Here is a 24,942-nt window from a genome sequence, read left to right as displayed (position 1 = left end):
TCGATAAGGCCTTCTGATAAAGAGGCAGCGGTATCTGGGATCGAGAGGGGGTGTGTCTTGGATGAGGCCGTCGCTGCTTTTGAAGTCAGGCCAGCTGAGGTGTTGATGGCAGTAATGGGAGATATTGTTAAGCATCTGGGGAAAGATTGGATTGGCCGGCGTCAGCGATGAACAGAAGACGCTCAAAGAAAGTTTGGAGGGTTGAGCAGCGTGAGTCGCACGGGCGAAATCAGCAGGCGATGCACGGAAGCTATATCCTGCTAAGGTTTGACACATTCAGCAAATGTATATCAACTAGCTCGTCTCGACTGCGGTTTGTCAAACACGGCAGACTGGCTGAAGACCTCCCGTTGATACTGCGATATTCCGGTGAGCTCTGTCAGACAGCGTCATCGCGACGCATACAGACATCTCAATGGACAGGATCACTGACGCATCGTGCATACCATGGTGTGGCCGTTCCCGAATGAGATATGGTTGGACATCTTCCATGGTCTGGCCGAGGGAGGCGAGTACGACACGCTGGAACGATGCAGGGTGGTGTGCAGGGAGTTCAAGCCGATGGCATGGGAGTGCTTAGCATATGGCATGACATTCAATGATATAAGGGACGTGGAGCGCATCAAGGTGGATGCTTCCGGTGGTAGGTTGCGAAGCTGGGGTGGGCCAAAGGATGTGTCGATCGAAGGCGGGAATGGAGAAGACGGGCGGCGACCGATTCCACATCTGGCGACGTTCGCGTCGAGGTTCGCAGGGAGATGGCCCCGCGTCGAGGAGCTGTTGATCCACTCCGCCGTGTGGCGGGCGCGGGATCTCGATCTGGACGCCGTCGTGCGCGATCTGGCCGCCTTTGCGATCACCCACCTCCGCCTCGTCGACGTCACCTTCCCGTCGATTTTGACGCTTGGCCGCCTGCTCTGCGCTCTCCCACGCCTCAAATACCTCCTTCTCGATGATGTCCAATTCACCCAGCATCCCCTTGATGCAGGCGCTATCTCTCGATTCCATCTTCTACCGCACCCGCAGCTGGAGACACTCTACCTCGACCATGGGCATTACAGCACGAAACTGAGACCCTCCTTTGTTGAACTGATCGACCTCATGGTTGCCGTCAGTAACAGGAGGTGCCTAATCCCTCCTCCCAATCTTGCGCAAGCGTCCCCTTGGAGCGCCGTTCGAAGATTGACACTCGGCCATGTCACGTTTCCCTCGGTCACGACCTTTGCTTGCCTCCTGTGCGCTCTCCCTTCACTCGAAAGCATCGAACTACCAGAATCATACGCGTTCGTGAAACACGGTTTTGACCCCAGAAGTGTTCCTGTGCACCCTGGTTTACCATCACATCTAGCAGATGTCGACCTGGGAAACAACTTCCTTTTACGCTCGGACCCTTGTTCTGTGGCTGACCTTGTCGACTTTCTCATCGCCAGTGGTCTCAGCGAAAAACTTCGGCGCATAACTGCCCGTCTGTTCTCGTCACCCCGAGCCAAAGCAGCGTGCGACGCAGCTCTTGATAGGCTCGTCAAACATTCACAATCACTCCGCCATCTTCTCCTGCATGCAAGTTCAGACGCCGATGTAAGGGTGCATGTAGATCACAGTGCAGGTCCGTCTCCTAATATGCCTTCTGTTCCACGTTTATAACCCATATGCATAGCCCCATATCTCGATGTGTCTAATAATACATGCCTCGAACGCCTTTATCTCACAGTCGAAGTCGATCACGAGAATATATCACACCCGTGCACTCCGGCGGTTGAGATTCTGTCACAGGTCACATCCGCACATATATCAAGCATTGCACTCCATTTCTGGCTTCGTAATGACACCGGCGCAGGGCTCGACATAGATCTGGGAAAGCTGATGGATGGGCTCCCACAGCTTGATGCCATCTTCTCTCGGCCGATCTTTGATGATCTCACCGACGTTATCATACACATCAGCACGCTGAGGGGATCGAATGTACGAGATAAAGAATTAGCGTATGACCTACGATTGTGCTTGCCAACGCTTGATGCACGCAGTATTCTAGGGTGCGTATCCTCTCACCTTGCACGCTCCACCATTCGAATAACAATGTGTTCATTCGCAGCATTGAGCTGAATAATGTCAAGTAAGCCGTGTGCTGAGTGCATTACCTTCCCATCTCGCTGACACAGCTTATCCAGGAGTGCAGTGCACTGGGACGAAGAGACGTGTGGATGGAGAAGCCATAGGATCAAGAGCGTGTCCGCACAGGATGCCGTGGTCAGTCATGCAGGGGCTGGTGCTGACGACGACAGGCGTACCAACAACGCTACCAGCGTTACAATCCCGCATGACGACTCAGACGTGGCGTCTGAAACATCACAGCCCGTCTGGGTGCCGCCAGCCGTGTATGCCGATGCTGAGACACCTTCCTCGTCAAATCCAACAGATGCACAAGTACCTGCTAATTCGGCGTGCGACGATGAACTTGTACTGCAAAATGCGACGGCAGGTTCGGTAACATCCGTGGACAGATTTGCGCCAGATGATCACGGTACGTGTGCAAGTAAGTGTATGTTGGCGAGGGAGCATTGACGCTGATCTACATGCATCAAGGTATAGGTGACAAGTTATCTGCGGAGCCAGAGACGCTTGTATCGGAACGGAGCCCACTGAGCGTGCTGACTGAAGCACATCTTGCTTGACACCCGCCAAGCCAGATCCGTTACGCGCATAGCTCATCCCGGAGCTGGTAGGCTTAGCGACGTCCGGCTACAATCCCCGGTCTACTTGCATTCATGTTCATGTCCCTCCCAGGCCCTCCTCTCCTCTCGCCGAATGCGTCTCGCATCAGCACATATCACGTTTCCTCCGCCGCCCGCACCGCATCTACAGCTGCTATAGCCTTGTCCCTCCTCGTCTCAAACTTCTGCACGTACGAGAGGTTGGTTCCTCAGTGATGTGCCCCTGACAATCGCCCATCACGAAGGGAGCGCGAACGCGACATCGATCGTATGCGAAAATTCCTTCCACTCTGTACCAACACGCCCCTCCCGTCCTCCTTCATCTCATGCATGGTCAATTTCTAGTCTACGCACTCTGAGCGCCTATGTACTCGCCTGCTGTCCCAGACTTTACAGGCTCGCGCGCACATTCACGTGCATGCGACCTGCACGATACTGCATCTGTACTATCTCCTCCTTGTCCATACGCCTCCGAAAGGCTCGAGCCTGCGAAACTTTCTAGAGTGCCGGATGCATACGATGCCCACCACTAGGATTATGGCCGATGTCGCTTTTCTCTCTCTGTATGCTATTTCCTCACGTCTAGTAGTGCTTGTATTCACAAGATATGTGGGCTCCGACGCTGATGGAGTTCTTGTGTAATTGATCTACTCTGGTACTTGTTCATTTGTGGAACATCGTCTCTCTGCTGGACCCTGGACCCTGGTGCAAAGCCAAGAAGCCAATTTTGGATGAGAAACCGTCCGTTGCGAGTCGCGCTTGGCGTGCTACGGCTGACGGCCGATAGCGAGGCTTGTATGCATCACTCGCGCAGAACCACGGCTTTCTCCTGGTTCACATCCGTCTTATGCGCGGAGGGATGAACATCGCTGCAAAATGTCGCTTCAAATCGGCATATCGATGCGAAAGGTTCGTAAGACGATGAATGCGAATTATATGGGCGTGGAGGACCCGTAAGGAAATGAGATACGCAGAAGACGAGCGGGAAATCTGGATTCGGACACTCCCTCCGTGCACAAGAAGTCGTGCGGTTTGTCGGGCACCAAGTATGTCTCGTAGATGATGTGCTCGCATGTGGCGAAGGTGTCCCCGGTAGAGTCGACGAATTTGAGGTTGATGGTGGTGTTCGAGCATATGTTGCGAGCCTTCAGCGAGGTGCCGTCAGCCTGTGAGAGCGCATGCGATGGGCGAGCTTGGGCATTGCCACTGGATAGCTACATCAGGGAATGCTGGGCTGGATCATGCGCTGGAAGCACTCATTGGACAACAGAAGGATGGCCCGCAATGCTGGCGGAAGTCGCAAGCGCTGCAGCAAGCGCGATATAGATGAACGGACGGAGTTGCATAGCGGCTGAATCGAGGCTGATAAAGATCGACGGTCCTGAATTGAAGTAGAAGATAGAGGCCGCTGTGCTGTATTGATACCGAAGAGGGCAGGGATGGGTGGACCATGTACCGCGTCGTGAGGTGGAAGCAGTATTCCTGCAAATCGAGATGCGTTACGTGTCGACTTGCCCAGTCACCTTCGCCCGAGAAACGCAAGCAGCTCACGGAAAGCAAGACTGAGAGGGTCACCACAATGGCTAGGCTCGTGTCGACAGGCGACGCCGATTTTCGTTTTCTTAAAGCAACTAATCATTTTCTGCCAAGCACAACGGGAGAACATCCCCAGCAAAAAGCCTTCCGCGGATGAGAGCGCTGAACCAAAACGACGACGTCAGCGAATGCGCGAATGTCGGATCACTTCCCTATTTTGAGAGTGCTATATTGACGGTCTTTGTGCACGCGGATTCTAGTAGCGGCGCACCTGAAGCTCCAAATCGTATTCGGCTTCATCATGGCAGCCTGTTGGATTTCTTGTCATTCTGTGGGTGCCTTCAACATCGTGGCGTGCATGTCATTTGATGCCACCGGAGAGTGAGCTGTGCTGCTTCCCCGGATTGCGGCGCTAGTACATGATGATGTGACGACGGTACGCACTTCTGCCAAATGAATGGAAGACGTCGCTGGACCAGCAGCGCGACCGCTGCTCTGCAGACCGTTACACAACCATCTCCTAGTACATTCCAATAGAACGCTTGATGGCTTCGAGCGTGCGTGATACCCGGTAACGTCAGACGTAGCGATTGTCAGCGACGTGTATTTGTACTCTCAGCATTCAGACGGGCAGAGACCATGGGCTGAGCATGCGCAGGAAATGTGGAGCCGCACTTGGGCGGTATCCTCCGCGAGAAACCTTCCAGTCTCTGCTCTGGTGTAGCCCGCCACATGTGGCAGCTTATAGAGTGCCAAGATGTGCAGAACATATGCGGCTCGCAAAAGCTGTCCATTGCGTGCTCCCCGTAGACTAGTAAAGTGGCATAGTACAGCTGAGGACTCCCTGCTTGAGCGAGGCAGAGTATGGAGGCAGGCAGTCGTTCAGCTGCACTTTGTCACAATACTCATTGATCCCGTCCGAATCACAATGGGAACAACATAAAACTATAACTTTTTCCCAGTGGGAAGTTCGCACAATATTTTTGCATCCAGATCGCCCACAAACATACCCACAAAGCTCGTGAAACTGTTTTCTGCCAGATTCGACGAGAGGAAAAACAAATAGAGGGAGTCTGGCCAGAGTTGCGCGAAGTTGGATACTCACTGACTAGTAGGCACTAGCCACAATTCGATACCACCCGTGGCTCATGCATACCTCTTTGTAAGTGAAGCTCTCCTCATACCAAGCCGTAAAGAGGCTTGACCATCCGTGTGCCGTGAAGATGAATTTTCATTCGCCAGTATGGCTCCTGTCTTCGACCACGAGCACGTGTCCGCATTTTCCGCGGAGTTCGATTACCCTCGTCCTATTCGTCCCCATTCAATCTTTGGAGAGTGTTTTAGCGGACCGTTGGTTTATGGCCTAGGCAAATTAAAATAAAATATGAGTGCGCGTAGGCTGAGGGCGGACCGCAAGCGGTCTGGTCACTGTCTAGGCGAGATTACCAGAAGGCCTATAGGCATGTTCTACATATGTGCCGCAGGTCCATCAAGTAGACGGTACCTAGAGTACCCAGGCCAATGTCATCAAATTGAGGGAAAAGAGCCGTGCGTGTTATGATTGTGGCAATTCGATGAGATAAATACTATTCAACAGGCGAACAAGCGCCCATGATCATCGGCATTCTCCGATTGGTCTGGTGCATGCGCGACGCGTAACGCAGACGCGTCAACCCGTGCATCCTCTCCTGCATTCTACGCCCGTGTCTCATCTATTCATTCGCCATGGTATGTACTGCGTTATTATCAATGGAAGTGACATGCTGAGCGTCGATATAGGCCAGACGTTATGACAGTGCGTCGACCGCATCCGATTGCCCGAGCAATGACCCTGACATTCGTGCATCTTGCAGGTCGCACTACAATATTCTCGCCGGAGGGTGGGTGTCAATGACTTCGCTATCTTTGAATATATTTTGATATTCTACTCCAGGGCGATTGTATCAGAGTATGTGATGGGGACGTGCTCAATGAAACCGTCACCACTTACATGCTTTCCGATCAGTTGAGTATGCCATGGAAGCCATCTCCCACGCAGGGTCTGTCCTCGGTGTTCTGGCAAAGGATGGCGTTGTGCTTGCTGCGGAGAAAAAGGTGACAGGCAAGCTACTCGACCTCAGCGGGGCGAGGGAAGGAGGCTACGGTGGCAGTGGAGAGAAGATCTTCTTGCTGAACTCGTATGTCTCTCCTTGCACCGGTCGTATGCCATCACCATCTTCTCATGATGACCCTGAATGTCAGGAATGTGATATCTGGGGTTGCAGGTATCACCGCCGACGCGAACTCGCTCGTAAATTACGCCCGAGCAGCAGCACAAAGACATCTATTTGTGTATAACGAAGACATCCCGGTTGAGCTACTTGCACAACGGCTATGTGACCTTAAGCAAGGCTACACACAATACGGAGGTGCGCTTTTTGCACATTCGGCCAATCGCGTTACTGCATGACTTGTTCTATAGGTCTACGACCTTTCGGTGTATCTCTCCTATATGCGGGCTACGACCCACACTACCAGTTTCAACTATACCAATCCGACCCATCAGGGAACTACTCCGGCTGGAAGGCAACGTGTATTGGCGCGAACAATGGTACCGCACAAAGTTTGTTGAAGCAGGAGTACAAGGAGGACATAGGTGTTGAGGAAGCCATCGGGCTGGTGCTCCGGGTGATGAGCAAGACCATGGATAGCACCACGCTGGGCAGTGAGAAGTGTAAGCCTGCTCATTGCTTTGTTTGACGCGACGCTGAAGAAACCTTTTGACGTGAACGATGTAACCAGTGGAATTCGCTACCATGACATTGGATGCGACCACGAAGCAGCCAAAAGCGAAGATCTACAAGCCTGCGGAGATCGATGCACTGTTGGCCAAACACGATCTTGCTAAGAAGGACGAGGACGCGGAGATGCGGGCAACATGATTCTTCACCAGATGGACCTGTTATTGTACTGCTGTTAGCGAGCTATTCTTACCTCGCATGTTGGAATTGAGTTTCCCAGAAGAATAGAAACGATCAGTCTGATCAATCTCCGAGGCCTAGCACTGTCGGGTGCAGACTCGGGTGCAGCAGCCCCTGCTTCATCCCATGAGATTGCTGATGTGCTTTGGCTGTTCTGCGATCTCAGGAGCATTCACACCACTCTGTCGTTTTAGATATGACGAATTGAGGCACCTTTGCTTTCATTATTTGATCGTACTGGCGTACGATTGTGCGCCCGTAGGATCGCATTCCATATTTGAGATGAACACATACCATATAGATATGCTTCTGTCCATACATCTGGTCGTGAAGTCGTGCCATTTGTCCCACTGGGGGCGTACATACTTGCGGCTCAGCCTCTAGTCAGGACTGAAACGCTGATAGCATCTGCGTTTCGACCAAGCCTGCCGACAGTTGCGGTGCTCTGTACACATCATACTTTTGCTCCGCGAAAAGGATCAATCTCTCCGCCAGTTAGAGGGTTTGAAATATTCATTCTAATGTCTGGGCAAGCCGTGGTTTGAAAGCGCCCATACGCTGGCGTTTCTACTCTACCCTTTCTGGAAGGAAGTGCCGTTCCGTCTTCTCACCTTGCTACTACAAGTACTACCGTTCTCACTGCGGCGCGCTTCCTCTTTGTTCTCCTCGTTCCCCCTTTTGCCAGCGCACACCATGGACCACGGCGATCATGACATGCCCATGCCCTCGGGGCCGAAGTGCTCCATGAACATGCTGTGGAATACGCAGATCGAGGACACTTGCGTCGTGTTCCGCTCCTGGCATGTCTCGTCCAAGACGACGTTCGTCGTCTCTTTCTTCGCCATCGTCGCCCTCGGCGTCCTCTACGAGTGGCTCCGCATCGCGCAGCGCGACGTCGACCGCTTCATCGCGCGGCGGCTAATCGCGGAGGGCAAGGGCAAGGCGCGCCTCGTCAGGAGCGGGCGTAACACGCCGGACAGCGACTCGGAGGGTGCGGGACTATTGACGGGCGCTGCAGTCTCGAAGGTCCAGACGGGGTGAGTTGCAAAGTAATATGAGATGCTTGGGTGATGCATTTTAAGCATTCTGACCTAGGACCCCTCTCCCCTTACTCGCCCGCGTGACCCGGGCCGTTCTCTATGGACTGACGGTGTTCCTGTCTTTCTTCCTCATGCTGGTGTTCATGACTTACAACGTAAGCGGCTTGTTCTATGTATGCTAGTCGAGCGAAATAGTAACTTCTGCGCAGGCATACTTGATTCTCGCCGTTGTTTTGGGCGCTGGCATCGGTCACTTTGTCTTTGGGTCCCACATGGACTTAAACGCTGCTCTGTCCGGTCCTGTGGACGCCAAGGGGATGGCTTGCCACTAGTCGGCAAGTTCGGATGGATGTAATTTCAAGGGCTGCGCATTACTCAAGAGCCCGCTGATCATGCAATTGCTGGAGGATCTTTATACTGCTCGTTCATCGCTCATCAAATTCTTACTGGTCAATCTGTGTATGTCTAGTGTATTCATTCATGTAGACCATTACCTTCACGGTGATAGCAGCCTGATCGAAGGCGGGAGAACGCACTGGCACGGTGCATCGCAGGCATGCCTCTTCTCGTAGATGTGAGAACAATGTCTTCGGAAGGTCGTGGTGCGTGGTGAGATCGAAAATTATACCCTGGTGTCCCGAAAATGCAAGCACCGCGTAGTGTCTCCAAAATGAGTGAATCGATTGATGCGAGAACAACAAGACAAGCATCGACTACAATCTGCATGCTGACTGATGAGATACCAGGGATCGAACAAAACGTTGCGAACGCTTACACAGCTATATAACAGACTTTTGAGGAGAGACACCCTTTCATCGCCGGATACCACGGGCGGCGGGTACTCCACGACCACGACGAGCTGTAAGCGTGCAACAGGTGTTTTAAAATCTGCACCGAGAAAACAAAGGAATATGAATGCGTACCATTGGCTGGAAATGAAACGTCGTCAGCAGGATGAGCGCGGATAATACAGCTAAGGACGTACCTCGCATGATCGTTGCCCTACCACGCGCCGTACCAATACCACGCCCTCTCATAGCGTTAGGACCTACACGCTTGAACCTAGAGTGATGTAACGTTAATTCTTCTTCGGGGGAGCCCAACCCATCAATTGAGCACTCACATTGGCGCGTTCTGCAACATGTCTGGGACAATAAAGAATCGGACCATACTCCCCCTGATGTACACTTGATCTAGTTGAGACACACGACCATCCCTGCCTGTTACTGTGATGTCCTTGAGAGATATGTTCAAGTTGTCTTCCGCTGTATGTAGAGCCACGATCAAGGTGTGCTGCACATACTGCAAAGGTGCACGCACCTTCGGCCAATTTCCCGCGGTAGAGCTGTCCCGTTTTGAGCTCAACGGTGATGATATGTCCGAGAGACTCGTGCAACAATTTGACGGGCACGCCGAGTCCTGCGGTGGTCATTTTGGCGTCGGTGAAGGCGGTGGTTGCGCAAAACGAGGATTGGGCGTTTCGGTGCAGGGAGCTGGACTAGACCCTGTGCCAGACCCAGAGTATTCTCGGCATTCACCGTACATGATCAGATTAGATGTTTCGCTTAGACAGGCAACCGGTAACACTAACGAGCCCGATCGGTCGTGTCTCCCTCGCCTGCTCAGCACTCGTTGGGTTAGGAAGTGTTGTCTGCTCAGGCTTGAGCTTTAGGACAGCGAGCTTGACGGTTCTCTAGCCCTCCTGCAAGCTGTGAAGGCCTCCGGGGAAACATTGGACAGTGAGGTCTTGAGATCATATAACACGTCGCGTCGTTAACGCTCCCACTAGCCACAAACTCCGCAATATTGGAAGAATTGGCAGTCGCTCTCGATTGTCTTGTCGGGACGCTCAATCGCGCGGTTTAGGGCACGCGAATTGACATTTTTGACTGCTTCACTTTGAGCGTCTGCCTTGTTCGCTCCCCGGATCAACCACAGCGCTTCCCAGCATGCCTATGAGCAGAACTTCATCTAGCTTGAATCCTATCGTCAATGTCTCCGCGGATACCGTTGATGGACCGCCAACAGGCCCACACAGTGGCCCATCCGACCCTGCCTGGAGGCGCCAGCGTCTCCTCAGGATAGGCAGCGACACTACCAACGCGAATGAGACATCTGCCTTGCGTCCCGATCCGCCCACGCGCAAACCCTCTTATGGCACACTCTCTACCTTTACACGCACCGGGAGGAGCAAGTCCAAATCAGCATTCCCGGGCAGACGCGGCTTGAGCACTCTGCCGCACCTCAGAATACCCATCTACTCCAAGTCCGTCCCAGGGTCGCCCCGTTCTCCAGCATCCTTCAGAGACTCCTACTTCTCCATTCCGCCGCCCATATCTTCATATGACAAGCCCAAAGACAGCTTCGCATCTGAGGAAACGCACGCAGACATGAAGACGAATGGCGTCCGTGTCTGGTACTCGTCGTTCACCTCTATTGATTGGCTCCACGACGCGATCAAAGACTCAGCGCGCCAGACGCGTCTTCGCAAGCGGAAATCAAAGCGCGGCCGTCTCATTCGGCAGTTCGATAGAAGCATAGGATGGATCATTGTCACAATTGTCGGATTCTTGACCGCGGTCGTTGCCTTTTTGATCGTACGAAGCGAGCAGTGGCTATTCGATATCAAGGAGGGATATTGTCAGGACGACTGGACCAAGGCGAAGAGATTCTGTTGTTCTATAGACGATGATGCAGAGCTCACGTCCCCTGAATCCTTTCTCACATTCGCTCTTGAGGGAGAGTGTGCGTCGTGGCGGACGTGGACCGATGTGTTCGGCAATATGCTCGAGCGCAAAGGCGATTGGTTCGGCTTCGAAGCAGAAATGGTGGAGTACATCGCCTATGCCATCATCGCGGTCAGTACGAGCGCTTCTTGCAGCTTCCGCGATCTTTTTGATATCTTAATCTTATAGCTTATGTTGGCGGTAGCGTCCTGCTTGCTAACAATCTATCTGACGGCTTCTACGAGCTTTATTACCCGTAAAGATTCTGGGGTGCTGGCACCGGAATTCGCTCACATCGACGGCGACCCTAAAACTGTGGAAACACCTTCGGCTGGAGAACAGACGCGCAAGGTCCTGTATTATGTGCGTAATGTGTGATCAATCGGCGTCCAACAAGTCATACATTCTGTCTGACCATCGTCGTCTACAGGCGGCGGGGAGTGGTATACCAGAGATCAAGACCATCCTATCAGGTACCTAAGCAGAAGTACAAGCAAATCTCCAACGACACATCATTCCTTTTGTTTAGGTTTCGTAATCCACGGGTATCTTGGAGGAAGGACATTGTTCACCAAGTCAGTCGGTCTCGCTCTCTCCGTTGCATCTGGCCTCACTCTAGGTGCGGATTCATTCCGAGATGCTTTGAGCCACTTTACTGACGAGCCGTTGTTCATCGCAGGCAAGGAGGGCCCATTTGTTCACATCGCATCATGCATAGGGAATATTGTTAGCCGGTTCTTCAACAAATATGAGACAAACGAAGGTCAGAAACTTGTGCACAGGCGAATTTTGCTTCCTGATATTATGAGTTAAGGCAAGCGACGCGAGATCCTGAGTGCAGCAAGCGCAGCCGGGGTAGCAGTGGCTTTTGGTGCACCCATAGGTGGGGTGCTCTTCAGCTTGGAAGAGGTTTCCTATTTCTTCCCGGCCAAAGTTATGTGGAGGAGGTAAGCAATCGCACACTTACATGCGCGAGAACAATAATTTTGAACGTTATACCAGCTTCTTCTGTGCTATGGTTGCTGCGATGACGCTGAAGTTTCTTGATCCATTCGGAAGTGGCAAGCTGGTGCTCTTCCAGGTCACATACGACAAGGCAAGCTGTGTCTTCAACAGACGCATCACACATCACTTATGATGCACCAGGACTGGCATGCATATGAGCTGATTTTCTTCCTTCTCTTGGGCGTCTTTGGAGTACGTACCCCGTTCGTAAGCACGGATCACGACTCCTGACATGCTCCTAGGGAGTTTACGGCGCATGCTTCTCGAAACTCAACATTCGATGGACACGCCATGTCCGCAATGGCACCTGGTTGAAGAAGCATCCTGTTGTGGAAGTATTCCTCGTACGTGATGTCGTAGCCAGCGTCATGGTCTCTGCTTGACACGTTCTAAGGTTACTTTGGTGACCTCCCTATTGTGCTTCGTCAACCCATACACTCGCATGGGGACCACAGAGCTCGTATATAACTTGTTTGCAGAATGCAGACCCGGAAGCCCTAACACTCATCTCGGACTGTGTGTACTGAACCCTCCTGAGCAAGCCCTGCCTGTCATACGCGCTATCCTCGTGGCGTTGGTCGTCAAGGGTGCTTTGACAATCGTGACATTCGGTATCAAGCTCCCCGCAGGGATTTTCATACCGTCACTGGGAGGTGCGTACCAGCTTGTAGATGAGCCGGATGTTTCTCACGTCAGGATAGTGGGAGCTTGTGCAGGGCGTATACTTGGCATACTAGTTCAATGGTGGCAGTACTCGCATCCCAATAGTGTTATGTTTACTTCGTGTAAAGGGGATCTCGATTGCGTGATCCCGGGGCTGTACGCGATGGTGGGCGCAGCAGCAGCCTTGTCCGGCGTGACGGTACGCCGTCTCTCGTCGTATAGAACGAATGTTACCAACAATTGTATTTGCAGCGCACGACTGTATCGTTGGCGGTCATTATGTTTGAGCTGACCGACACGCTTACGTATGCGGTGCCGGTGATGCTCTCTGTCCTCGTTGCGAAGACAGTTGCCGATGCGCTTGAGCCAAAGGGAATCTATGACCTCGTGATCGAGTATGTTGCACTGTTCTGCAGTAAAACTCAGCTCACGATCCCTCCAGTCTCTCGCAATTGCCCTACCTCGATGCGAAGCATGAGTACATCTGGGGCAAGTTGCAGATTGACGATGTGGTGGGTGTCTATAGCACACATGCATGAGTAACACCTGATTGCCTTGCTTTAGACCGATCGTGACGTCGATGTCATCCGAGGCGATCGCGAGAATACGGTCAAGAGTCTCAGAGACCAACTACAAGGCTTACTCGTGACCGGAAGGTCTGACAGCGGCTTCCCCATTCTTCGAGAAGACGACGGCGGTCAGCGTATGGTGGGCTACATTGGTGCAAACGAGCTCGAGCACGCCTTGAGTATGTAGCGATAATTGCATCCTCACTTTGCACTTCTGATGCAATATATATGACACCAACAGCCATTGTTGCAGACGAGGCAGATAAAGTGGTCTCATTCCGCCCCGCCAATCCGTACGGTCATGGCGAGCATATGACGTCTTCATACTCCTCGTTGGCCGAGACAGGCTCTCACCGGGGCGGCGTTGACCTCTTTGACTTCAGCCTTTACATGGACCAAGTGAGGGCTGATCCTCGTGCCATTCTGTGCTCAAGCTGACCTGCGGCAATATAGGCGCCATTGACGGTCCAGTCAAAGTCACCTCTAGAGCTCGTCCAGCAGCTTTTTACGAAGCTCGGTGCTCGCTACGTGGTCGTGACTGATACCGACGGATACTGTGAGCCTCGCCGCTGTACGCATCAAATATCCCGCTGATCAGCACATGGTTGCAGATGAGGGGGTCATTGACAAAAAGACCTGGCTCGCCTTCCTCGGACAGCTTGAAGAACAGCACTCTTGATCGCACATGCTAATGAACATGAATATCGTTGCTCTGATTTCTGCACATTATCGCTATTTGTGGATCAATTTAGGACAATAGCAAGCATAAGTTACGTTTTATTGTGATGATGCGCAATATATCATTTTTATCCCTCGTGTACCATACCGAGGCTGTATCTCAAACATTGCGAGGACAAGTACGACTCCGAAGTGCATGATTTTATCATCGTCGGCGGGGGTGCACGTTGATCGTGGTTTTCTAATTCACGTAGCTAGAGCAGTCCGACAACAGGAAAACAAGCCTTTGGCCGTAAGGTCTCGTGTTTATTGACGCAGTCCTGTGGACTCCTGGAAGTCGCCAGCCTGTGGTAGTCCTCACTATCCCGGTCAGCACCCATTTATCATATCACGTTCCGCGGCCAACGGTCATTGCTGTGCCTCGGTTGGGATGACCATGGTTAGGCACATGGACTCTGATGTCTCTCCTGCCGATCTCGATGTTCGCTACGGTTACACTACGGCGGAAGTATTGATCAATGTCCTTGGAGTAGTACAAATCATGACACGCAGGATTACTGTCCGTGGTCGATTGTTGAATGCTCTGGTAATCGCTCCATAATAGAAAGGGTGGTTAGTCAAACGTTTATCGCGACGACCGACACCTCAAATTCCTGTCAAGACACCCGCACAATGAGACTTCGATGGGACATGCACGTCGAGGCCGCGTGGTCTCACTACGGTCCTTGACATGAACTCATGTGGAAAAACGTCTCGCATCCAACTTGGGTGTTTCAGACGGCAAGCTTGTTCCCACCTCCTGTTTAGGATGTCGATGGCTCGTTATCATTCCCTCTTTTATGTCAGGCTCAGTCGGACCGGTTCTCTGCGTATCGATCATCAGAAGCAGCATGAAAGGACAGAGTTTGTTTGCGGTGCAGTCTTTGGGAATCTAACGGGATCAGAATAGGACAACATGGTCGGTTTGCCAACGTTCTGCCCCGACACGGACATGATTTCACCACGAGTATGACGAATGGAAAATAGAAGATGAGACAGATAGACGCACCCAGATTAGTGCCCATCGTTCGGGTATTTTGCATCCGGACCAGCGGAGACCCGGTCTCGAGCCAATCTGGGCATCCTGGGTACGCCTGATAGCAACCGGAATGCACTTCTTGCACGAGAGATTATGTTCAAAAAGTCGCGAGGAGCTAAGAACAATTTTGGGGTACGGATATAGTAGTACTATGGTGGTCGCAACGATATCAGAAGATTGCAATGATCAAGGATAACACATACTAGTTTCTGAGACACATAATGCGCAGCTATGGCGAGGAAGTATTGAAGGTAGCAGCAACTAAACGGGTCATTGCGGTGGCGTTGTTCAGTATCAAAGGCCTTTGAAATTTGCCGGACTTATCGCGGAAGCTAGAATCGGGCAAAACGTGAACGGATAAGACCAAAAGGCACCGAGGAACGTGCGCAGGTTCAAAGTCTGCAGAAGTCGATCACGAGAAGATGTACAGAAACGGATATTCAGGAACACTCAGCGAAAAGGGTCGCTTTCGCCATGAATGTCACAATATCATGCATCGGAGTGGCTTGAGTTGCAACCGATAGCATGTCAATACAGTTGGGCCTGTGGGTTTGATAAATGACTGAGAGAACGAAAAATTTAAAGTGCGAACTGTCAATCTTTCTTGACATATGCACTATCACACAGGTTATGTGGGATGATGAGAAGGACCTCTATCAGTTACAGATACGGCTCACACCTGTGATGCTCGAAGCATAAAGCAACGTTAGGTATATCAGATAGGGCTAACGCTGTGTAACGGGGATCGCGACATACCAACAGCTTCCGAGGGAAACCGGGATAGGGAGAATTCAAGCGCAAGAATCTCACAATCCAGTTTCCTATAGCAAGCGAACGACCTAGATTGGCCCTGTCGCGGACGATTCAGGGGGAGAGGCACCTATGGGACTCCTGAGGGCAAAAAGATAGCCATAGCCATGCTGAGCCCCATCGCAAGCATGAAGCACTCCGTGATGCGCACCGTTCTGCCGTATTTGACTGCGTACGCAGATGATGGGGAACGTGTGAGATTGTGAGGTGGAGCGGATAGCGGATACACAGGGGGCGCGCTCACTCTTGGCCATGACCTTGAAATTCTGATGCATCACTGCATGCAGTGCATCATGATTCAACCTGCACGGTAGAAAAGCGGGTAGTAGTTTGCGGTGTATTTACATAATCATTCGGGTCAAGACTGTACGATGTCTCAAGCTCAGAGTGTAACACGCCCGGCGACGATGCTGACCATGAAAATACGAAAGACAAGTTGCATTCGGAAGGGTCGATTTCCTCGATAATCTCGCGTACGCGGGTTGATCTTGCCCAATGCTGCTGCTACGATTTCACATGCGCTGGTATGACACTGACGGCCGCCGAGATGCAATAGTACTGATAATGTCGCAAAAGGATGGGCTGCGTCTTCGTCGCTGCACCTTAAGTTCTTCCTGATACACTGCGATTAGCAAAAACTCCTATCAGCATGCGTAACTCCAGAATTGAGCAGGCCGCCGTGCCTGTGGCATCAGATGAAATAGGACCTGCTCGGGTTCGACTCCACCTGCGGTATCTGAGAACGTAGCAGGTCATCAAGAACCCGTTACGTTGACTTAGACGGTATACTTAGGACTGGGCCTACACCTTGCCGTCATATCAATATCCGCGGCTTCCGGGCCCCACAGCAGCATGCAGCGTACGGCTGCGGCAATTCCTTGCACGGCCAACGTATTCTAAGAATCCCAGGATCAATCAGCGGACATCGTGCGAAGGAGCAAGACACAGGAAGCCATGCCATGACGGCCTCGTTCATGGAAATACATCCATCAAAGGTTGTTACCGAGCCTGAAATGGACTGACAGGACACCCATGTGGCAGAAACATCAATCTTCCAGTGCCAACAAAGGCATCACATAGCTCAACGACAGAGCAGCCTACTCACCACCGACAGTGTCCACTTAGACAGCCATGTATCCGCACAATCCCCGCGCCTGCGACAGCAGAAAATGACGTTTGCAGCCTATATTTGGAGTTCGCGCGCACGCTGATCGGCGCTGCTCGATGCGTACGTCATCGGGACGCCTGCTCGCTTGCCCGGTAGAGGCAGACGTCGGCCGAAAAAATGGATGAATGCTATCAGAATACCTTAAAACAACTCATCGACCGCGCGCCTCGCTCCACTTCTGGGAAGCGCAAGTCGCGCGTGCAGCCTTCGCTCCCCCAGGCAGAGCATCATGAGGTTAGCTTCGTTCAGTGTCGGCGAAGGATGGGCGGGTATATTGGGGAAATAAGCTCGCGCACGAGGACGACTTCGCGCAAGCTAGACGCGCATATTTCTCGAAGTCAGCTTTATGAAACGAATGAATTGGCGAATAGGTTACGCACTGAGGCTAATTGACAGCACACGGCGTTCGCTGGACATATGTGACTGACAGATATAACCTTGCACAGCCGCTGGCGTCATGCCAGTTGGAAGTCTGCTCACCTCCCATCTATCAAGCTGGAAATTGCAGAAGACCCAAGGGCGGCTCCTGAGGCGAAGGGCGATCACACGCGCGGACTGTCATGTAGACTCACCAGCGCGCCTGTACGTCCTCTGCCAGATATCTGGAAAATGGGACACGAATCGACGTCCACAAACCTCATGGGCCTGGCAAGAAGTAGGTTCGCTCAGCAGCACGCGCCGCAGCCAGGAAGTGTGGAGCATTGTCCTAGGCATGGGCGAGATGTGATAAGACCTTCGATGAGCATATGGTCGACGCGCTGCTCCACCTAGGACTCAAGCTCGCGGGAGACGCCTTCGCGAAGCTCGATTATTTCCCAAGATGGGTGCCCCGAGGCGAGCTTCGTTCAATGGTCGACGAGCGTAATGCGACCGCATAGTGGGGAAACAAGCTCGCACACGCGACTATCAGGTGAGCTAGAAGTTCGTATTCACAATGTCAGCCCCATTTGTCATTTCAATGAGTGAAGGACAATACACGTAAGTCCGACTGAGAGGCGCAGAGTGCTCATCAAACTCATCTGATGAGTATGTATATTCAACTCTCCATGACTCTCTCTTTTGTGCAATTGCAAAGCGCGCGAGGTGATTCAGGAAACTGTCAGCGTAGATTCACGCATAGCGCGTTAGGGGGATACGAAGGTGGAATACTAGACCACCAGCGAGCTAAATGAGCGTGCAATCGCGATAAGCAATACATCTCCGTATGCGCAAATGAATTGCTTCCCTTCATGATGCATGCAAGGCATCGCCGACGAGAAGCCCACCGCACTTGAATTCGAACCGCCCAACGTCTTCGCCGTCCGCAGCGTCCAGAAGTGGGGTGAGAGACAGCGCTCCACCTCCGTCTGCGCCCAAGGTGGGAGAAGGACGGACGCAGGGAGCGATACGGGCACCGGCCGCAATACAGTCGCCCCCGCCGGCCGCGGTACGCGAACGCACGCACGAGGACCGTGCGACGGGGCGCAACTGGCGAAGCCTGACAGGACACTCGGGCGAAGCAGCGAAGCGTCGAATATAGCGACGCACCGAAGCGGGCTATTCTCGCCGAGCTTCTCGGAAGGCCGGGCTTCTTCTATTACGATCTGCGCACGTACAATACTGTATGCGGCCGTGCGCGGAATATGCGACACAGGCCCCGCGCGCTCGCTGGGCGGCGAAAGGCATGGGCACAGCGTCCGCGATCCACCCACGGGCCTCGGCGTACCGGAAATAGCTCGGGGCGTCTGTGCAAAATTGGTGAGAGCCCACGCGCGTCATTGCTGCATATCGTGTCAGCTACGAATGGGAGGGCAGCACAGTGTAAGGCAATTGAATGGCCTGTGTATCGCTGCGCCACCGCGATCCTCGAATTCAGGACACGCTATGATGCATGCCACGCTCAGGCGTGCAAAGCAGCACCGTCAAGACGTAAAACGAACGCTGTACGTGGCCGCTGAATAGCAATTGAATACCCCGAGCTGCGAGTCGATGTCAACTGAAGGGAGATCGCGCGAACATTAGTGGCCAAGAAACTCGCAGACACTGCGCCAAAGTAGGCGCAAGAAGCAGAGCGAACCACGCTAGACTTCCCCGAGTCATCGTCGTGCATATATTTGGTAGCTACCTCATGAACCCGCGGCTTGTCTCACCGCCGGTACCTTTGGCGCTTTAGAGTAGGAGACCTGCAATCGCCGAGATTACTGCCGGGACGCAGTTGCTTATGCGTGAAGACAGGCCAAGGCCAGGGCCGACCAGATCTGCTACCGGCATCGGTGTCACAAAGTAAATCTGACGCCGTTAAGATGGTCGCACGACGTACTGGAGCAGACTGAGGGCCAATGCTCTTCCTAGGCTGTATCTGCGGCGGGGATCGCAGGGAGCCGCGGTGAGATACAACTTGCCATAGCTATGGAGCCCCTCTCGCGTCGGCCAGATATCTATGCGCCGCTTCGTGGGTGCGGTGGATAAGCCCACCGCAGCACACAATGAATCATTAGTGCACACCACACTCCAAGGAACAGAAAGATATCAACGCTATGCAATCCACCGCGAGCCTCGGCACAGCGAACGAGGAGATAGGCACGCCCCGATACGGGTTCGGACACGCCGGTGCGGCCGTCAGACGTCGCGGAGATGGCGGTAGAAAAGAGCGATTAGGATAACACGATGACTGAGGGAAGAGCAATCAGCATTGTCCCACAAAGCCACACAGCGCCACGAGTGCCATGCCCAAATGCGAGCGACGTACCATGTTTGCATCCTCGTTCTACCCGGCTTGGGAGATCGATGAGGCCGCACCGCACCACACTGCGACTGCGCGTCGGCGAGCCCAGACCATCGCAAAAAGGTTTCTTCGACAGCGAGAGCCACAGCATACATGGTGGCATCCATCAGCCCGAGCGCGATGCCAACGCGCGGGATGCAGAACGCGAAGTTCCAAACATGATGATTTCCAAAGGCAAGTCTGACGGTGAGGACAGAAGGCCGGCCCGCGTCCCTCCGCGCTCGGTATTCAACGGATCATTGGTTTACCCGAAAAGCTTCCGAAACATTGACGCGTCAACGTCAAAATGCCGGCGTTCTGCGAGTGCTGGTGCCTGTTTCTTTTCTTTTTTTGTCTGTCAGGGTCCGCGGCTATAACGTAACGTCATCGCGTATGTACGCCAAGGCGGGCTGGCTCGGCTGTGACAACTCGAGATCGCTGCACTACCTGTGGCATTTACCCCTGTCGACGCGGGCTGCAGATGGAAAGAGGGACAGGCGACTGGGAAAACGCGGTTGCGATAGGAAATAGGGCGAGAAGACCGAAAAGCAGCGACCTATGAGCGGCTGCTGCGTACTGACCAGCATTCAATTGCGGCCGGGCCCGGCAACGCGCGCTCGCGTCTCCAGAGAAGGCATATATCGTAAGGAAGGGTGGGTTCTGGGCGTGCTGAAGTTCATCTGCTTTGTGGCGCAGATGCCTAGGCTTCGCGTTCGATTTGCGCTTCGGATTCGCGCTGCGTGTTGCATATGGGGATACTGGAATGAAGGGCACAGTTACCGTACTTACAATAGGCCGGCGTCGCGTATCATTGGTATGCTTGTGGACGTGAAGAAATGGACGAGCATGGGGGTTACGGTGCGACGCACTGGGTCTTGTCATGGAGATTATCAGCATCAGTGACAGGGACGTGCGTGGGCGCGCTGCTGGAGGCCTGATCACCCAGCTCGTGTACTCGGATCGAAACTCAGACTACAAGGGAAGGCGGATAGCGACGATAAGCAGGCCAGTACACAGAAATGGAAATGAAACGCTAATACAGATAGAGGCTGTTCCTGTGAACCCTGTAGAAGTGGGTAGGTGGCTGGAAGAAGCGTTGCGCAATCGCGAATGAAAGGCCTGATAGGCGACGCGGGCCCGTATTGTGCACGCACGGTCTGCGCGCAGGGTGAGGCTGGAAACTCGGATCGAGTGACGTAGCGGCACGAACGCGGGAGACGAGGCAAGACGAGAATGGTCGACCGAGGCGGGGGGGAAGGAGTGGAACGCCCTAATCAGGGCGGGCGGGGCTGGAATATGCGTCGGAAGGGCGAAAACGGTGCTCGGCAGGGGACGCAGACGGAGGTGAGGACAGATGATCGGGGGTGCGGAAGGGGTCGGCATCCGGGCGGCAGTCCCGGTAGACACGTGGGCGGGGGGCGATTGGCAGGGGGAGGCCCGATGGGATGGACCACTCCGCCCGAGGAGGACATGCAGCCGGAGACGGAGTGTTTTCCGGGAGAGGGGTTGAGCCCGACCTGGACCGAGGATGGCGTAGTGCGTATAATTCTCTCCAACTGCCGCCACCCGCATCTGCTTAACGGCGTGCGCAGGCCCTCGCCGCGTTCTGCGACCACCGCACCTTACACATTTGCATCTGCATCTGCATCCGCACCGCACCGCACCGCACCTTCCAGTCTCCCGGCTCGCGAAGCTGTCAGGATCTCGACTGGGTGATCTCCCTCGAAGCATTCGCAACACACCAGGGCAGCCCAGAGACCCGCCGCCGCATCTTCCATTTGCAGCTTCCCTTTCTCGTCTTCTCCATTGTTGCTATTTGCTTGCCCGTCATGTCCTTCATCCTCACTAGACCCCCGTCCCCACGCGCGGACATGCACCACCCCCACCCAGACGAGGACTCCCTCGTCGCCGCCCTCAACTCCGCCTTTCACTCCTTCGCCCCCTCCGCCGCACATACCCCACACCACGACCACGATATGCACAGGGAGAAGCAGGACCGCGGTGTCCCCTACCTCGACATCCTCGTCGCCTCCGATACCCTTGTCCTCCGCGGTACCGGCGTCGACGTCGACGCTGCCCTCCTCTCCGGCAACGTCGTCCTCTACCTCACGGAGCCCACAGACATCAAGGAAATTACTCTCCAGTTCAGGGGCAAGGCCCGCCTCCCTGTTTCCGCCTCGGAACCGTGCGTACTCCCTTTCACGTACACCATACCGCGCATATACTGACCCCCCTACGCCACAGTTTATCCTTGAGCTCCTCGCAGCTCACCTACCTGGTCTGCAATCATGAATGGTCTTTCCTTGAGGGTACCCGCACGCATTCGCACACTCTCAAGGCCGGCCGCCATCTCTTCCCCTTTCAGCTCCAGATCGGCGGTTCCCTTCCCTCATCTATCACCACCTCCGCCCTTGGTGGCGCCTCCGTTCAGTACAAGCTCCGCGCAACTGCTGCCCGCGGGCTCGCTCACCGTGACCTCGCCACCGTCTGTCCCGTGACCATCCTCCGTGGTTTCGGTCCCGAGGCACTCGAGTACCAACAGACCCTCGAGATTGAGAATACTTGGCCCGAAAAGCTCATGTATAGCATCATGATCCCACATAAGGCGTGGGCCGCCGGCGAGAAGGTTACTGCGGTAGTGAAGTTCTCCCCTTTAGTGAAGGGGGCGCGCGTGCTCAATGTTACGACGACCGTAAATGAGACGATCAAGCTTTACGCGCGTGGCGGTACGCAGGAAAGCACGCGTGTGATCTCGAGTACGCGTCATGACATTGTCGACGGCCTCGCGGTGTGTGTCGACGAGCAACACCACCGGTATCGCATACCTCTCCTGCACCACTCGCACACAACCCACACAACACATCCACCACGGCACAACGCGTCAACGCCCGCGAGTCCCGCAACCGCGAACGGGCACGCGCATCACAGTCCTGCGAATGGATCGACCGGCTACTTCCCCGCCGTCACGTCACATCCACCGTCACCCGTCCACCACGCGTCCGAATTGGTGCCCCTCACGACTACTACGACAAATTCCTCCCAATCGTCTGGCGTCGGCACGCGCCCATCCACGACAAGCTCCAATGTTGCGCCTCAATCACGACCATCGACGAGCAGCAACGAGAGCTTGCCTGTCAACCCGTTCCCCCTACCACCACCTCCGTTAGATCCAACAGAGGCTGAAATGATTGAGCCGTCGGTAGACGTTGTCACCACGCTCAATATTAGTGTGCCCATGCATGCGACGCCAAGTCACTCACTAGAGGTCCGTATATGCGCCTTTTCTCAGCATATATGCGCCTATACTAATGTCCTTCGCAGCCTATTCAAGTATCACACCGCATCCGCTGGTCCATCCTCATCAGCAACTCGGACGGACACACCTCCGAGCTTCGTTGCTCGCTTCCTCTGCACGTCCTTGACAACCGTCTTTACGATGAAGCACGGGCGGCGACGTTGCATACACGGCGTATCCTCCTCGGCCCGCAGGACATCGACGGAGGCCAGGCTGTCGGCACACACGGTGAGGACCCCGAGGAAGACAACGATCTGCCTTCGTATCCCGCGCATGTACGCGATCGCGTTGCCAATGCGTACCTCCCCGATGCCGCCACCCTACGCGTCGTCAACCCCTGGGTCATGCAGGGTGTCTCCCCCACGCTCCATCCCCCGCACTCAGAGGGCTCCTCCGGCTTGCAGAGTCCCGCCACGTTCGAGACGTGGCAGATCTCGCACACCGCTAACGGCAACAACAACAACAGCGCCGTGCCGCGGCACCACCTTCCGCACGAGCCCGCGCCCGGCGCTGCCCCCCTCGACTGGGTCAACACTGAGCTGCTGCTCAGCCTGAGCCGCGAGGCGCCTGAGATGCCTGTCCAGGCGCCCGTTCCGCCGCCGCGTGTCACGCCCCCGAGCCGCACGCCACCCGAGTCAATGCAGACCAGCCGCCACGGCTCGCGCTTCCCCAGTCATCGGCCTAGTCGTGCGAATAGCCGTTCAGGCAGTCGTGCGGGAAGCCGTGCGGGAAGTCGCGCGGGGAGCCCCGAGCGCGGATCGCCGACGGCGGGCATGCCGGGCGCGCGGGACGAGACCTATGTACACAGCCACAGCACCGCGAGCCGGAACATGCACTCGCTGTTTAGCATCGCGATGAAGCCGTTCACGAGTCTGGGCAGCACGTTCTCGCTTGCCTCGCGCAGCCCGAGCCATACGAACCTGCACCAGCACGGGCACTCGAACTCCCTTCACGGCGGGTTCGCACACGGGCCCTCGAACCTGCATTCGCAAGTGCACACCGGGGTGCACACACCTGCCTTGCCGTCCGCGAGCGCGTCGTCTGTGAACCTCGCGAGCCTCGGTACGCCGCAGCCGATGACGAGCCCGGAGCAGCTGCACTATGCGTTCACGGAGGTGCCGGACTACAGCATGGCGAGCCGCGGGTTCCTTGGCGGGGGCATCACGCCGCTGTCGAGCCTGCGCGGGCTGCCGAGCTACGAGGACGCGGCGGCGATGCGGGGCGCGGAGCGCGGCCTCTCGCCCGGCGAGCGCAGCTTCAGCGATACGGACCTCGCGGGCATGTTTGCGTCTGCGCAGCGCGCGCGGCGGCAGCAGCAGCGCACGCAGACGCATCCGTCGCGGACTACCGCCAGCACACCGCCACCGCCACCGCCACCACCGCCAGCAGCCTCTGTTGTCCAATCATAGCGCCGATCTCTAGCGTTCTCGTCCGTTTTCCCTCTGACGTCTGATATCTCCTTGCTCTGTGACAGGTGTGCAGCATATACGGTTTTTTCTCTCTCCTCTCCACTCATGACGAAAATCGAGACGTCCTAGCTCTGCTTCCTCCTCCATCACCGGCATCCTTCCTGATTGTCCCCAATGTCCTTCTCTCATCGATGTATAAGTACAGTACAGCTGCTCACGACATAGACTCGTTCGTTCGTTGATACGTTAGACGACTGCATAACTTAAGCGCGACGCCAGGACCTTCATTACTAGTATTATTAGCACAGGCCTCGTCCACCATATCCCCATAGACACCCCCTCTCTGCGCTGTAATGGTATGCCGATGCGTTTTTCGAGCTCGCATGATGCTCTTACACTATTATGGTTGTGTGACAAAGCGCATCCAGATTGCTCAAGTGCTAGGGGTTTTGTGGATTCAAAAGTAGCAAAATTGGCTCTAGGTTCGCGACCTATACGGGAGCATTATGAAGTACCATTGCGCATGCAGCAGAATCGTCGAACGGCACCCC

The 24,942-nt window shown here is 54.4% G+C and overlaps 7 protein-coding genes across 7 annotated transcripts; 6 read left to right on the top strand and 1 right to left on the bottom strand.

Annotated features, from left to right (window-relative positions):
* Positions 1–447: 447 nt before the first annotated feature.
* Positions 448–2,672, top strand: POSPLADRAFT_1131117 (hypothetical protein; the record flags this gene model as incomplete). The annotated part of the gene is made up of 5 exons (XM_024484031.1): positions 448–1,606; positions 1,658–2,033; positions 2,093–2,113; positions 2,160–2,521; positions 2,590–2,672. The coding sequence occupies 5 exons, from the start codon at positions 448–450 to the stop codon at positions 2,670–2,672; spliced, it is 2,001 nt and encodes a 666-aa protein (XP_024342760.1).
* A 3,591-nt stretch (positions 2,673–6,263) lies between these two features.
* Positions 6,264–7,168, top strand: POSPLADRAFT_1043514 (hypothetical protein; the record flags this gene model as incomplete). Its single annotated transcript, XM_024478329.1, has 4 exons — positions 6,264–6,424; positions 6,489–6,655; positions 6,709–6,960; positions 7,029–7,168. 4 exons carry the CDS (start codon positions 6,264–6,266, stop codon positions 7,166–7,168), a joined length of 720 nt encoding a protein of 239 aa, XP_024342759.1.
* Positions 7,169–7,900: 732 nt separating this feature from the next.
* Positions 7,901–8,579, top strand: POSPLADRAFT_1043513 (hypothetical protein; the record flags this gene model as incomplete). The annotated part of the gene is made up of 3 exons (XM_024478328.1): positions 7,901–8,244; positions 8,303–8,402; positions 8,457–8,579. 3 exons carry the CDS (start codon positions 7,901–7,903, stop codon positions 8,577–8,579), a joined length of 567 nt encoding a protein of 188 aa, XP_024342758.1.
* Positions 8,580–8,906: 327 nt separating this feature from the next.
* Positions 8,907–9,707, bottom strand: POSPLADRAFT_1177425 (hypothetical protein). The gene is made up of 6 exons (XM_024488501.1): positions 9,568–9,707; positions 9,371–9,512; positions 9,233–9,309; positions 9,171–9,176; positions 9,023–9,106; positions 8,907–8,974 (listed from the first exon to the last, which is right to left on the bottom strand). The coding sequence occupies exons 1-5, from the start codon at positions 9,677–9,679 to the stop codon at positions 9,060–9,062; spliced, it is 384 nt and encodes a 127-aa protein (XP_024342757.1). The 5' UTR covers positions 9,680–9,707; the 3' UTR covers positions 8,907–8,974; positions 9,023–9,059.
* A 629-nt stretch (positions 9,708–10,336) lies between these two features.
* On the top strand, positions 10,337–14,029 carry POSPLADRAFT_1177420 (hypothetical protein). Its single transcript, XM_024488500.1, has 17 exons — positions 10,337–11,105; positions 11,163–11,336; positions 11,404–11,446; positions 11,503–11,592; positions 11,653–11,736; positions 11,788–11,920; positions 11,976–12,078; positions 12,120–12,170; positions 12,221–12,322; positions 12,373–12,631; positions 12,680–12,840; positions 12,894–13,036; positions 13,084–13,153; positions 13,206–13,389; positions 13,452–13,609; positions 13,664–13,766; positions 13,822–14,029. Exons 1-17 carry the CDS (start codon positions 10,638–10,640, stop codon positions 13,887–13,889), a joined length of 2,394 nt encoding a protein of 797 aa, XP_024342756.1. The 5' UTR covers positions 10,337–10,637; the 3' UTR covers positions 13,890–14,029.
* Positions 14,030–17,061: 3,032 nt separating this feature from the next.
* Positions 17,062–19,210, top strand: POSPLADRAFT_1043509 (hypothetical protein; the record flags this gene model as incomplete). The annotated part of the gene is made up of 6 exons (XM_024478327.1): positions 17,062–17,213; positions 17,391–17,526; positions 17,655–17,805; positions 18,188–18,681; positions 18,828–18,866; positions 19,097–19,210. The coding sequence occupies 6 exons, from the start codon at positions 17,062–17,064 to the stop codon at positions 19,208–19,210; spliced, it is 1,086 nt and encodes a 361-aa protein (XP_024342755.1).
* Positions 19,211–20,920: 1,710 nt separating this feature from the next.
* On the top strand, positions 20,921–24,790 carry POSPLADRAFT_1165954 (hypothetical protein; the record flags this gene model as incomplete). The annotated part of the gene is made up of 4 exons (XM_024487903.1): positions 20,921–21,223; positions 21,280–21,872; positions 21,932–22,952; positions 23,009–24,790. The coding sequence occupies 4 exons, from the start codon at positions 20,921–20,923 to the stop codon at positions 24,389–24,391; spliced, it is 3,300 nt and encodes a 1,099-aa protein (XP_024342754.1). The 3' UTR covers positions 24,392–24,790.
* Between the last annotated feature and the right edge of the window lie 152 nt (positions 24,791–24,942).

This window comes from Postia placenta (assembly GCF_002117355.1).
Source record: "Postia placenta MAD-698-R-SB12 unplaced genomic scaffold POSPLAscaffold_2, whole genome shotgun sequence".
NCBI classification, from domain to species: Eukaryota; Fungi; Basidiomycota; class Agaricomycetes; order Polyporales; family Adustoporiaceae; genus Rhodonia; species Rhodonia placenta.
This window is presented reverse-complemented; position numbering and strand designations above follow the sequence as displayed.